General features: G+C 42.1%; 1 protein-coding gene across 2 annotated transcripts in view; it reads left to right on the top strand.

Moving 5' to 3' along the window:
* SEMA4B (semaphorin 4B) overlaps positions 1 to 12,903 on the top strand; it is a 161,729-nt gene that overhangs the window by 134,278 nt on the left and 14,548 nt on the right. For both annotated transcript variants that reach the window (XM_075575130.1, XM_075575129.1), the window contains exons 5-11: positions 17 to 128; positions 258 to 374; positions 981 to 1,138; positions 2,618 to 2,799; positions 3,366 to 3,516; positions 6,988 to 7,198; positions 7,992 to 8,107. In XM_075575130.1, coding sequence (XP_075431245.1) covers positions 17 to 128; positions 258 to 374; positions 981 to 1,138; positions 2,618 to 2,799; positions 3,366 to 3,516; positions 6,988 to 7,198; positions 7,992 to 8,107 — 1,047 coding nt within the window. The remainder of the gene's footprint in view (positions 1 to 16; positions 129 to 257; positions 375 to 980; positions 1,139 to 2,617; positions 2,800 to 3,365; positions 3,517 to 6,987; positions 7,199 to 7,991; positions 8,108 to 12,903) is intronic.

Raw genomic sequence — 12,903 nt, 5'->3', positions numbered from 1 at the left:
CTGTTTCCCTTTGTAGAAAGTCCATGATTTCTCCTTGGAAAAAGATGCATCTGGGAATCCAGTTGTGGAAGATGGGAAGGAACGATGTCCCTTTGATCCAAAATATAAATCCACAGCTATCATGGTTGGTGAGTGTAATTTATGACCATGCAGGTGGATTGGTGGAATAAGCATATTTAAGTTCTGCAGAGCAGTATATTTTCCCCTTCTGTTTGTTGTGCACCTCGTCCAATGCTTGTCTCAACCTCTCCTGCCAGATGGGGAGCTCTACGCTGGTACGGTCAGTAACTTCCAAGGAAATGAGCCCGTCATTTACAAGAGCAACGGGAGTAGGATATCTCTGAAGACGGAGAACTCCCTGAACTGGCTTCAAGGTACATTGTGGATTTCATTCTTTGATTAGCACAGGTCTAGACAGAGGCGATTCCTGAATAACGAAGATAAGGCATTCTCCAACATACGTGCAACTGTTCTCACTTTTGCTGTGCACTAAATCCTGAGTCATACTGTATCACTGTCTCTTAAAAATCAGGCTGCTGTACTGAGTCATGTTTCAATGTGTTTTTCACTTATCCCCTTCAGTGCTTGAGGGGACCCTTCAGCTTGGAAAGAATTAATATAAAAAAAATCAAAGTGAACAAATATGTACAGTATGACACTTTTTTGTATACAGAATATCTCGTGTTTGAGTGAAAAAACAAACGCACAATAAAAACCTGCTAAGCCATAGTCTTTGGTTCATGAAACAATACATTTCAAGGGTCCAGAAGGACATATCGCAGGTTGACAAAAAGTCTGATATATTCTTTGCAAACTTCGTTAATTTGAATGAAATTTTCTCAAAATAGCAGGCTATGTATCTGATTATTCAGGATACACATAAAAACCAAAAATACATTACTATAGTATTAAGCTGGAACATGATGATTGTGTTGGTGATGATGATGCTACAATTATAGTTTAGGGTTTTGTCATTACAGACCCAGCATTTGTGGGCTCCGCTTACATCCAGGAAAGTATCCCGAAAGGGAATCACGTGGGCGATGATGATAAGATATATTTCTTCTTCAGTGAGACGGGGAAGGAATTTGATTTTTTCGAGAATACTATTGTTTCCAGAATTGCCAGAGTGTGCAAGGTGAGAAAAAGACAAATGTTCTATCAATGCATTCTGTGGGATTGTGCTGAAAATTCACAGACAAGAGGAGCTGCGGAATATGTGTATATCTGTCCCGGCAATAGAGCAATTGAGTATCAGTGTTTTCAGGGCTAATGTATAGAAAACTATGTAGACCAGAAGCAAGACCTTTTGTAACCGATTAATACAGAAAGCGTTACTTCAGCTGTTCTGCGCTTTTAGTATTCTTTTGTAAATGTCCTCTTCTTCTGTCATTGACCCCTTCACTTTATGCTGGGAAGCAGTCTTATCCTTGTTAGTTAAGATTGGAGACCCAGTCATTTGAATGGAGATGAAAGCTTCCCTGACAATGAGAAGACCACGTTATATCATATGGAATAGGCCAGTGCATTTAAAACAGGAGTCCTGCCTGGATGATTGATTATGTTTTTAATATTGATTTTCTTTTTACAGCATGGGAGCCAGGGGGACCTTAGGAGCCTAGCATGTTCTTTTCAGTTCCCGAGATACTTGCCAGTGTATTTACCGTCGTACAGTGGTGGATTTACGTATGAGCTAAATCAGCTTAGGGACTCGCAATTTGAGGGGCCTCCAAATACTGAGAAAATATATTTTTCAAATACCTATATGTTTGAGGGACACCATAAATCCAAAGGCTCTATTCACACTAAAAATAAATTAGAATAAAATCCGTGGTTTGAGTCTTTAGTAACAAATGTTGAACGTACATTAAAAGCAACCTGTGTCCTGTAAAGAAAAGATGGACAACAGTGACGCAATAGAATTTTGCAGGAGAAAATAATGGTTAGTTAGTTCTTTCCTTCGACTTCTTCATATCCATAGTCCCTGTTTTGTTTGTTATGGGAATGGACGCACACCACCTTTCAATTGTGAGTAGTTCTCAAAACGGTTAACGGTAGTTACCCTGCCCACAGTATTTACCAAAATGTATTTATAGGGGCCTTATCTTTATCATAGCTTCGGGCCTCGCGAAGTCTTAACCGGTAACTGCCAGTGTCTGTGCTCCCTCCAGCGAAATAAAAATGGGTGCTTGGTCTAGCAGTCCTAGAGAGAGCCAGCAATGTCATTGTTTGCGGCTTCCAGTTGAACGGCCATTTTAATTCCTTTAGTAAAACCTAGAAGTAACACGTAATTTCACCGGTAAGTATCTCCGGAACCATAGTGTCCCTGCGCTAAAAATGGCACCGTTTACCTACAGAGACAGATGGTGAACCCTCCCCGGATCACGTTCGGGCAGGACTGCTGCTTTTTAAGTTGCAGGATTTCACAAAGCATAGGGGTCAGTGATGCAGTATGGGAGTTGTTAGAGGTAGTTTGTACATGATCACTGGATTACTAGTATTCTTTTCTTCAAAACTCTCTTTATTTACTGATTTCAATTACCTGTTTTTGTTTAAACACTTAGTTCTTTTTTTTTCTTCCCCTGTCCCCCGTGACATTGTGCTCTTGTTTTCACAGGGAGACCTGGGAGGGGAGCGTGTCTTGCAGAAGAGATGGACATCTTTCTTGAAGGCTCAGCTCCTGTGCACCCGCCACGATGATGGTTTCCCGTTCAATGTGCTGCAGGACATGTTTGTGCTCACTCCGGGCGAGGACCATTGGAAGAATACCATATTCTATGGAGTCTTCACTTCCCAGTGGTATGCAGGAAGAAATCTGTATCCACATCACACCTGCATTTTGGGGGGAACTTTCAGGATCTGTGTTATGTGTCCTTTCTGTAGAGATTGGGATTATGACATGATTGGGAACACTTTTTTTTGAGGTGGGCGGGTAGGGGCGTGTCAATACTTCGTTCAAAATATGGATTATTTATTGTTTAGATATACATTTTTTTTGTTTGAGGATCATTTTTCCCCCCTATAAAACATTGCTGATTTAACCCCTTTGCCCTAGATGTCAACAACCAGAGTTAGTAGGGTATCCTATAATCCACAACATTACACAGATTTTATAGGGATGTGTAGTATTACCATAATCAAAATATGGTAATAGCAATTTTTAAAAAAATTGGAAGATATTTATTTTCAGGGTGGAAATGCAGTAGGGTCCCTCATCTCATATGCCCCTCTTCCTGAGAACTGAGAGAGAATTAGAAGGGGAAGTAACTTGGCCTATGAAAGGGGATTTACTTTGGTGTTGGGGTAGAATGTGCTTTTCACAGGCTTTTGTCTCTTATACTACACACATGTTATTTTCTGTCCAGGAACAGAGGAAGAGCAGGTAGCTCTGCTGTGTGTGCGTTCACCATGCATGAGGTGCAGAAGGCCTTCAGTGGTCTCTACAAGGAGGTGAACCGAGAGACACAGCAGTGGTATACATATACCCAATCGGTGCCGGAGCCTCGACCAGGAGCTGTGAGTATTGTCATTTCCCTGACCACTCCAGAACAGACACAGAATATGTAAAACTGTACCAGTGATGATACGAGGACTGAAATCCATGAGATTTTGGGGACCTGAACCAAAATGAATGGTAGAAGTATAGTTGTGAGAAAAAGGTTGAGCACAGTAAAAAGACCTTTGACTGGAGGCAGGTAAAATGAATTATTGAATGGGCATAACAGCCAAAAAACAAACAGACAAACAAGTCTTTTTACGTGTTTCTACAGCGCGAAACGCGTCATAGGACCTATCTTGTTTGTCTGTGTTTTTTTGGCTGTTATGCCCATTCAATAATTAATTTTACCTGCTTCCAGCCCTTCGTCTTTTTCTGTGTTCAGCCTTTTTCACAACCATACTTCTATACATTCAACCTGGATTGAAGCATGTGCATCAGAACCAGGTTCCATCACCTGCATTGAGTAATATTTACTCTGGCGTACAGCCGATATATCAAACCCTCAGCCAGTGTGGTTACGGTATTTCCACTCGCCCAGAACGGAGTGGCACGAGGTGACTCACGTGCCCCACAAGGGGACTCCGTCATCGCGGGGCAAGATCTCTGTCAGCGTAGGCCCTTTGTTCCCCCTCCCCCTTTGTCATCCTCCACGTGGGACATCAGGTGAGGTGGTTACCGCATTATTATACATACAAACTGGGCTCAATAGATGGACTTTAGATCTACCTCATTTACTGCTTATCGTTTATGGTTCAGAACATTTTCCATATATGAACGATACATTGCTCTTATGTTATGAACATGGTTATTGATGCATTTTAACCACTCTGTTTTTGAAGCACCAATCAGGGATTCATTGCCCATGTTTTTGCTTATCTACAAAAAGCATGGCATTTCAATGGAAACACACTGATTTTTACCAGTAAGACTGCATTAAATTGTTTGAGACGCTGATCGTAAAATCAATGAGACCAACAGAAAACATATTGTATTATCATCTACTAGTAACAGAGGCTAGTGACGCAGGCTCCAAAGAGCCATGTATCAAGGTTTTTATGGTGTAACCCTGACACAAAAAAGATTGCACAATATTTGTTAGAGGGAAATTTCCCATTGCTTTTTATGGACACATCCGTTGTACATTAGTGCACAAGCATTTTCTATGCCACTTCTTAGAATGGTGTGTCAACATCACCCTCTAGGGGAGAACAGTGTAGATAATTAATATTTCCTACAGTGGTGAGAGAGTTTGTGAACCGCAATAATAATTATGAAAATTTCATATGTTTGCCATGGTAACATTGTTGAATCAAAACCAGTCTTTTCTTAAATGTCCAATAGGGTTTATATTAACCAATTCCATGTCTTTTGAAACAAAATGATGTATGTATTAGACGAACAATGAGTAATTAAGAGTCTGTGTATGTGCAAAAGTGAAACCCTGGTTTTATCAGCTAAATTAAAGGGAATAATTAGAATCCGGTGTTTAAATAATTAGGTAGATCTTCAGGGAGGAGTTTGGGAGGCCCCACTCTATAAAGATCAGAAACTTTGAGTTTGGTCTTCACCATACAGGTGTGTGGAAACACGTAATGCCATGTTCAAAATGTCTGAGGAACTCAGAAAAGCCGTTATTGATCATCATTCTAAAAGGGTTACAGAACCATTTCTAAGGATTTGGGGTTCCACCAATCCACTATCAGACAAATGGAGAAAGTTCAAGACCACAGTCACTCTACCAAGGAGCTGTCGTCCTACCAAAATCTCTTCAAGAACAAACTGACAAATTATCCATGAAGTCACAAGGAACCCCAGAGTAATATCCAATTATCTGCAGGACACTCTTGCCTTGGCTAATGTGAGTGTTCAATACTCAACTATCAGAAAAAGAGTGAACAAGAAGCGTGTTCATGGAAGGATAGCCAGGAGGAAGCCACTGCTCTCTAAAAAGATTGCTGCCCGTCTGATGTTCACCAAAGAGCACATAGATGATCCACTTCTGGAACAATGTTCTCTGGACAGACGAGTCAAAGATAGAACTTTTTGGCCTCAATGAGAAACATGGTTTGGTGAAAACCAAAATTGCGTTTAAACAGAAGAACCTCATCCCAACCGTCAAGCATGGTGGTGGTAGTGTGATGGTTTGGGTCTGCTTTACTGCCTCAGGACCTGGACATCGTGCCATTATTGACACAACCATGAATTGTGCCTTGTATCGGGAGATTCAAGAGGAGTGTGTCAGGCCATCTGTCCATGAGCTGAAGCAAACGTTGATCATGCAGCAAGAATATGATCCTAAACATACAAGCAGATGCACAAAAGAATGGCTGCAGAAGAAGAAATTCCGCGTTTTAGAATGGCCTAGTCAAAGTCCAAACCTAAACCCCATCAAAATGTTGTGGCAGGACCTGAAGCGAGCTGTCCATGCAAGGAAGCCCTCATGTCACTGAGTTGAAGTAGTTCTGTAAGGAAGAATGGGACAAAATTCTTCAAAATCGATGTAAGAAACTGACCGGCAGTTATAGCAAATGCTTAGTTGAAGTCTTTGCTGTTCAAGGTTGCGCCAGAAGGTTCTGAATCTAAAGTGTCGCATACTTTTTCACACATGGATATTGAATGTTTAGTCCTTTGTGGATACAAAAAGATGATACTTTTCAAACATTTATGTGTCATTTGCTTTATCTATTATAAGGAAAAACAAAAAGAGAAAACAGCGCAAAACCTCATAGTGTAGTATGTATAAATTGTAATATAATGTAACAGCAGGTGAGTATCACACGTAGATCAAATTAAGATATTATAGGCATGGCATGTTAGGGACATGTTACCACATCAGCAACTGCACCAGGTCGCATCGATTCGTGCCGATTAAGAAGACAGGACTCTTTTGTCTCCCAGGTGGCCATCTCCAGAGTCTCAGCTGCTATACGTCCCGTTGGATAGGGAGGTAATTTCACCAGTATGAAGCAATGCCGGTTCCTCGCGGAGTCTGTGTATCGAGCTCGCGGCAGACCTCTGACGTCACTGAAGCTTCGTCGCGTCTCAGGCAGGGATGCTGGTTTAGAGTGTCCACGTGTAGTCACCACTCGTGGTATATGGATAAGTCCACAAACAATTATAATATGCGCTGGAACATGCCTTCCTACGCGTTGAATTACTTCGCCAGGGAATCCGCCATTACAGGATTTTTTTTTTTTTTGCAAATACCTTGAATACCCCTCACGAACCCCTAGTGATTCCTAAACACCCTGTTGTAAATCACTGTCTTACAGTAATAACTTAATACTGTAAGATGTAGCGTTTTTCAGAACAACACAGACCTAAAGTAAAATAGATGAGCTTCTGTTCTCGATGTTCTAATCTAATTGTTAATTTAATTACATTTATAGCCATAGTGTCACTTCGGAATGTAACCAAAACTCAACTCTGGGTACAAGTGGAATTCATTTGAGTTTTTCCATTGATTTATTTTTTATTTAACCCAACAGTGCATTACAAACAGCGCAAGGCACATGAAAATAAATTCCTCACTACAAATGCCTGACCGAGTGCTGAACTTCATCAAGGACCATTTCCTGATGGACAGTGCCATACGGAGCCAGCCCCTGCTCCTTCAGGCCAGCGTACGCTACCAGCAGATCAGCGTGCAGAGAGTCAGAGGGCTGCGAAACACCTATGATGTCTTGTTCCTGGGGACAGGTAAGAGCTGAATAACAACTGTAACACGTTGATCTGTACGTGTGGAACAATAAATATAGAACTACAGTGAATGCCGGACGGCTGCGGCTGGGAAGCCGGTGAGCCACCGGGCCACTGCTGCTGGTGTGCTGCCAGGCCTGGGACAGTTGGGACAGATCGGCTACAGAACCTTTTGAGGTGTGCCCGTGGTACCCCGGTTGAAAATCACTGCCATAGTCTTTCACACTTTTTACTTGACTCGCTCACTTACAGTTCTATACATCAGTGTGTCTTGCCTGTCCTTGCTGTAAGGTATTGAATATGAATATATAATATCACTAATGCCAGGGACTGAACTGGTGGAAAGACGTTGGAGGTTATTTACATAGATACTGGAACACAGGATAGTACTGCTTTAGCCCGTAAAATAGACAGGACAAAAGTGAGGTAGAAGTGATACCTTTAATGGTTAAAGTGCAAGCTTTTAGGACCAACAGAAGGGACTGTAGTTGTTCTGAAAGCTTGTACTCTTTTTAACCATTAATTAGTCTTTAGAGGTTAGTTACTAAAAAAAAAAAAAAAAAAAAAAAACCTGGCAAACCAAGTGCAAAATAACTGCACCAGATTTATTAAAGGATAAGATGCAATTGCTTTCAATTTTATTTATTTGCCTAAACCTGGTGTTTAAAAAAAATGTATTAGCTTTGGTTTTGCAGTCTGGAGAGGTTTGACTCATCAGTGATGGAAAAGTCCCTAATTATTTGCTCTCCTAGTAACGTAACGCCATTCATGTCTTGTCATTCCCTTTTTGCAGATGATGGCAGACTGCACAAAGCTGTAAGTGTGAATAAAAATGTGCACATTATCGAGGAAATCACACTCTTCCAGAACAAGCAGCCTATTCAAGAGCTGCTGCTCGATCACAACAAGGTAATAGGAATCCTAATAATCCTAATAATTATTGAAACTGAATAAGGTGCTGTAAAGCACCAATCCCTTCTAACCCTTGCCCCCCCAGGGAGCCAGGATGGGCAGAGAGGAGAGGTGGAAGTGGTCCACACTATTTAAAGCTCTGGGGAATCCCTGTCTCCTTAGCATATTCTTGACAGTGGGCAGCAAAGGGTTAAATCCCACCTTCCATCTGGAATCGAATAGATTGTATTGTATGGCTTTATTTATATAGCGCCATTAATGTACATAGCGCTTCACAGTAGTAATACACGTGGTAATCAAATAAATAACAGATAATATAAATAACATCATGGGAATAAGTGCTTCAGACATAAAAGTAACATTAAGGAAGAGGTGTCCCTGCCCCGAGGAGCTTACATTAAAGCAGTATTTCCCAACTCCAGCCCTCAGGGAACCCCAACAGGTCAGGTCTTAAGGATATCCCTGCTCCAGCACAGGTGGGTCAATCAGCGGCTCAGTCATTTTGACTGAGCCACCTGTGCTGGAGCAGGGATATTCTTAAGACCTGACCTGTTGGGGTTCCCTGAGGACTGGAGTTGGGAAACACTGGATTAAAGACTTGCACCTGTAGGAGGCACTATATATAGACCCATCTTCTCAGATGTAGTCTTTTTTTATTTTTTATGTCCTACCAGGTTAGGAGTTGATTTTGTTTTTTTGGTGAAAGATTATTTTTTTGATGGGGAGGCTCTCTCCTGACGACTTGCAGTCCAGCCAGAGGACTGGTTCAAAACCATCCCTCTTCCTCTGAAATGTTTTACCAGGAAGTAATGCATTCAGAGTTACCTCTTGTTTTCAAGTATGTCCTGGGAACAGAGTTCTAATAATACATGGTTACATTACATGAACAGGGTTATCCAGTCACTTATAGACATTTCATGGACAGTTAGGGTTGGAAAATTGGGTGCAGGGGATAAAAGGGTTGGAGAGTTTCAGATGGAAATACAGCAATTTTAACACCAACAAACATCAGTGAACGGCAGCAAACAGCTCACACCGTTTGGCTGTGCACCTTTGGGGTGACACAGATGTTGACTGAAGGGGTTCAGAATGAATGCAGCTGTGATTTCAGAGTCCTTTTGTCCTCCAGGGCATTAGCCTTCCAGAAGGTGGGGCTGACGAAACACAGCAGTAAGCAAACCAAGATTAACCCGTAGCACGCTGGTTATGTGCAGAGGGGAGAAGCTCTTGGGGTACCCCATCAGACGTCCGCCTTTTGGTGTAGACTGAAGGGGTTCAGAATCCTATGCTGCATAGGGTATGCAGACAGCAGCCACTTCAAGGAACCCCAGGAATCCTGCGGCTCCAGTTGGAATTCACTTTACGGCATACCCCTCCACCCTCACTTCCTCCAACCTAACTAATGCGTGCACAATGCACGCTTCGTTTTCTCCCAGCAGCAAGCACTCGCGATGATGTCACAGGCTACCGGAAGCCTTAAAGGTAGCTTGGCATGGTTTCAGTCCCTGCTGCTCTGCTTAAGAGAGGACTTGCAGGAGAGCTCAAATGGCACTACAGTGCTTATTGAAAAGGACCCCAAGTACTTAAACATGGAGAATGCTTCATCCAAAGCTTCTGTCATTAAAATACGAAAGTAAGCCCCAGGTAGCTGGTGCAGAACTTGTTCTCCGTACATTCTCTTTTTTTTAAATACAAGAGATAACTACACTTTATTATGTGTCTGCTTCAGTGTTCCAGGCTCTCAACTTGACGATGGACCTGACAGACCTTCCACGGAACCTTCCACAAAGAAAGAGGTCACTAGAAAGACAAAACTCTGTTTAGCCTGTGATAGGCCTCCCCTAGAGAACAAGAAATGATATGAACTATTTTTTAAAGAAGCCACAAACGAACCTACAGAACACAGAGTTCTTTTCCTGGATGAAAGAAGCTGTTTCTCGAGGCATTAAGATGGCCTCTGTAAAATATTTAATCTATACTATAATTCTAAGTTGGATTCTGTCTATTTGTTTGTATGTTCGAAGCATCGAAATCTCAGAAACGGCACCACGCAGCACAGCAAAACTTTTCACTGGACATTCTGCTGCGGATTTGTAGGTCAACGCAACTATTTTGAGCTTCCAATGTGTCTCACCTCCCAAACTATGGACATTCTATGTTTCCCTCGGCCGTCCAGCAAATCTTAGGGTGGGGGGGGGCGTGGCTACTAAGGGAGGGGGCGTGTAATTGCCTGGATCGGGGCTATGTGTGATGTGTGATGTGCGGGGGAGATGTGCCAGCGGGGGTTTGGGGGGGAGATGTGCCAGCAGCGGGGGGAGGGGGGTGGGGAGATGTGCCAGCAGCGAGGGGACATGCCATAGCAGCGTGGGGAGATGTGCTGCCAGTGGGGGGGAGATAAGGGGGTCCGGGGATGTTCTGTCAGCGGACACACACACACACAGACAAATCTCACCCAGCACTACATCCAGCAGCAGGGGGGGGCGGGGAGATGTGCCGGCAGCTGGGGGGGAGGGGGCGGGGACATGTATTCAATATTAGATTCCCCGGGCAAAGACGGGCACAAAAGCTAGTATTTCTATAAAGTAAAGAGAAATATCTTTCTAAATTTCTGCAAATGTCTGAACCTGTTCTGCTGAGTAAGAGAGAAAAAGCAGAGAATGTTTTTCAAGAATCTTGCTCTTATGTTTGCTGGTTTCCTGAATAGACAATGCAAGCCTAGGCAACAGAAGTCTTTTTACACCCTGCCAGTTCCACTAATTGTCTTACAGAGATCAGGAATCATGTCTACGAACATGGAAAAAATAAGACCCTTATTTATAAAGTCATGCCACCAGAAGATAATACATATTCATGGTCAACAGCGACATTTTCAGGTTGGTCGTATGCTTACAGTGCAAGAAATACTGCGAGTATTACATCACAGATATTGACCTGATTTTCTGAGACTGTTGTCGTGGGGTGTTTTTGGGGACAGTATAAGTACTATAATGCACTCTGTGCTGAGTAGGTTCATCAGGGAAAAAGCGCTTTCAATATCTTGTCTAGTTCACACAACGGACAAGGCTGTAATACACCTTTATTAAATACCGAGCCTATTAAAAGGGAAATAACATCAAGGAACATCTGTGTTAGCATTATCCTTCCTTCAATCTACTCGCAGAAAAGTGGAAAAGGACATAAGAGGACACGCTCTTACATGAGTCTGGATAGACCAATGGATTCATCCTTGGAGGATCAATTCAGGACTAAGGACGCAGACCTAGTATCATCGGATGAAGAACTTATAGCCGGCGAGCCACCTACTTTCGATGTGCAGTCTCTCATTAAAGCAGTCAACAATGATTAGATCCCATAATCGAAACAGCCTCATGGGGAAAGCGTTTCTTTTCACCCCAAGAGAGACCAAGGACATTTACTGGACCCAATCTTCAAAGTGAGAGATCTACGGTAAAAGATATGAGCGGCTACAGACTTGGTAGAGGATACTCAAAGTCAACGTCTTGGAGAGGACACGAGAGCAAGTTTGCACGAGAAGAGGGAAGTCCAGTCTCCTTCGGTCAGGGGCAGAATTAATCATTTCCATGATGACTCGGTCAATTGCAGATGCCTGGGTACTCAACATCGTCTGCAAAGGCTATTTGTTTGGAATTCAAGTCAGTGCTCTGGAAAAAAAAAGCTATATTTTGACCTCAAAAAGGAATGTAAAAACGTGACAAACCTGTACACTGTATGGTGGAGGGTTTTTGTCACCACTTTTTTTTTTTTTTTCACCAGTCATAACTTATTTAATGTGTGGTTGAAACTTATTCCAGCTACACATTGCAAAGTCAGTATAACATCCTCACACTAATGAAACCCATAAGGTCTAAATAGTTGTCTTTGAGGTTTACACTTTTTAACCCAGGCTGTGCTGAAAAGATGTGTAATACGGCTGTCATAAGCTTATAGGGGTACATGTTAAAATGAATAAGAAGGTAAAGTTGACTGTGTAGTCATTTGCATGTCATTTGCCAGAATCCTGGCTGCAATGGAAGCATTGTATGCTAAGAGATAATGGTGAAAAGCGGGGTAGCAGACTTGTCTGAGATGTGAATGTTCTCACAAGTAATATTTGTATTTTCTGTACACTACAGTTGAGTCTTTTTCTCACTTTATTTTACTCGCCATAACTTATTTGAAGTATTTCACAGAATATGTGTTGTTTCTATCATTGGTGCAATATTTCTAACATGGATTATAATAATCAATCTATAGAATCAAACTTGGAATTCTTACAAAGAGGTTTTTGACTTGGTTCTTAGTACCAGTTCATTAAGTTACATAGTTACATACCAGTTCATTAAAGGTCCAAGTCTCTGTACTATCTGCCTTAATGGGCAAGCAGGCCAACCTAGATCTGATAGCACTTTTTTTTTTTTTTTTTCATACTATGTACTGGATCAAGCCAGGGTTCCACTTCCCCTATGGGATCTGCTCCTGGTTTTACAAGCTCGCACTACTGAAAGCCTCCGTTCAGGCCACTCCAACAGGCCTCGCTGACAAACCTAATGTGGAAGATACTGCTATTGGTGGTGGTTACGTCAGGTAGAAGAATTAATGAGCTACAGCCTCTCTTAATAAAATAACTTTTCCTGGTATTCCATCAAAACAAAGTAGTCCTACGACCAGAGCTCCAATTCTTGACTAAGTTCATGGAATTTTTTTCATTTAAAACAGGAAATATTACGTTCATTCTGCCCGATGCCAACAAATCATAAAGAGCAGCTTCTGCATTCCCTGGATATCAAAAGGTG

This window comes from Ascaphus truei, chromosome 18, assembly GCF_040206685.1.
Source record: "Ascaphus truei isolate aAscTru1 chromosome 18, aAscTru1.hap1, whole genome shotgun sequence".
NCBI lineage: Eukaryota > Metazoa > Chordata > Amphibia > Anura > Ascaphidae > Ascaphus > Ascaphus truei.
Note: the sequence above shows the minus strand (reverse complement) of the source record. Positions and strands in the feature narration are given on the sequence as shown.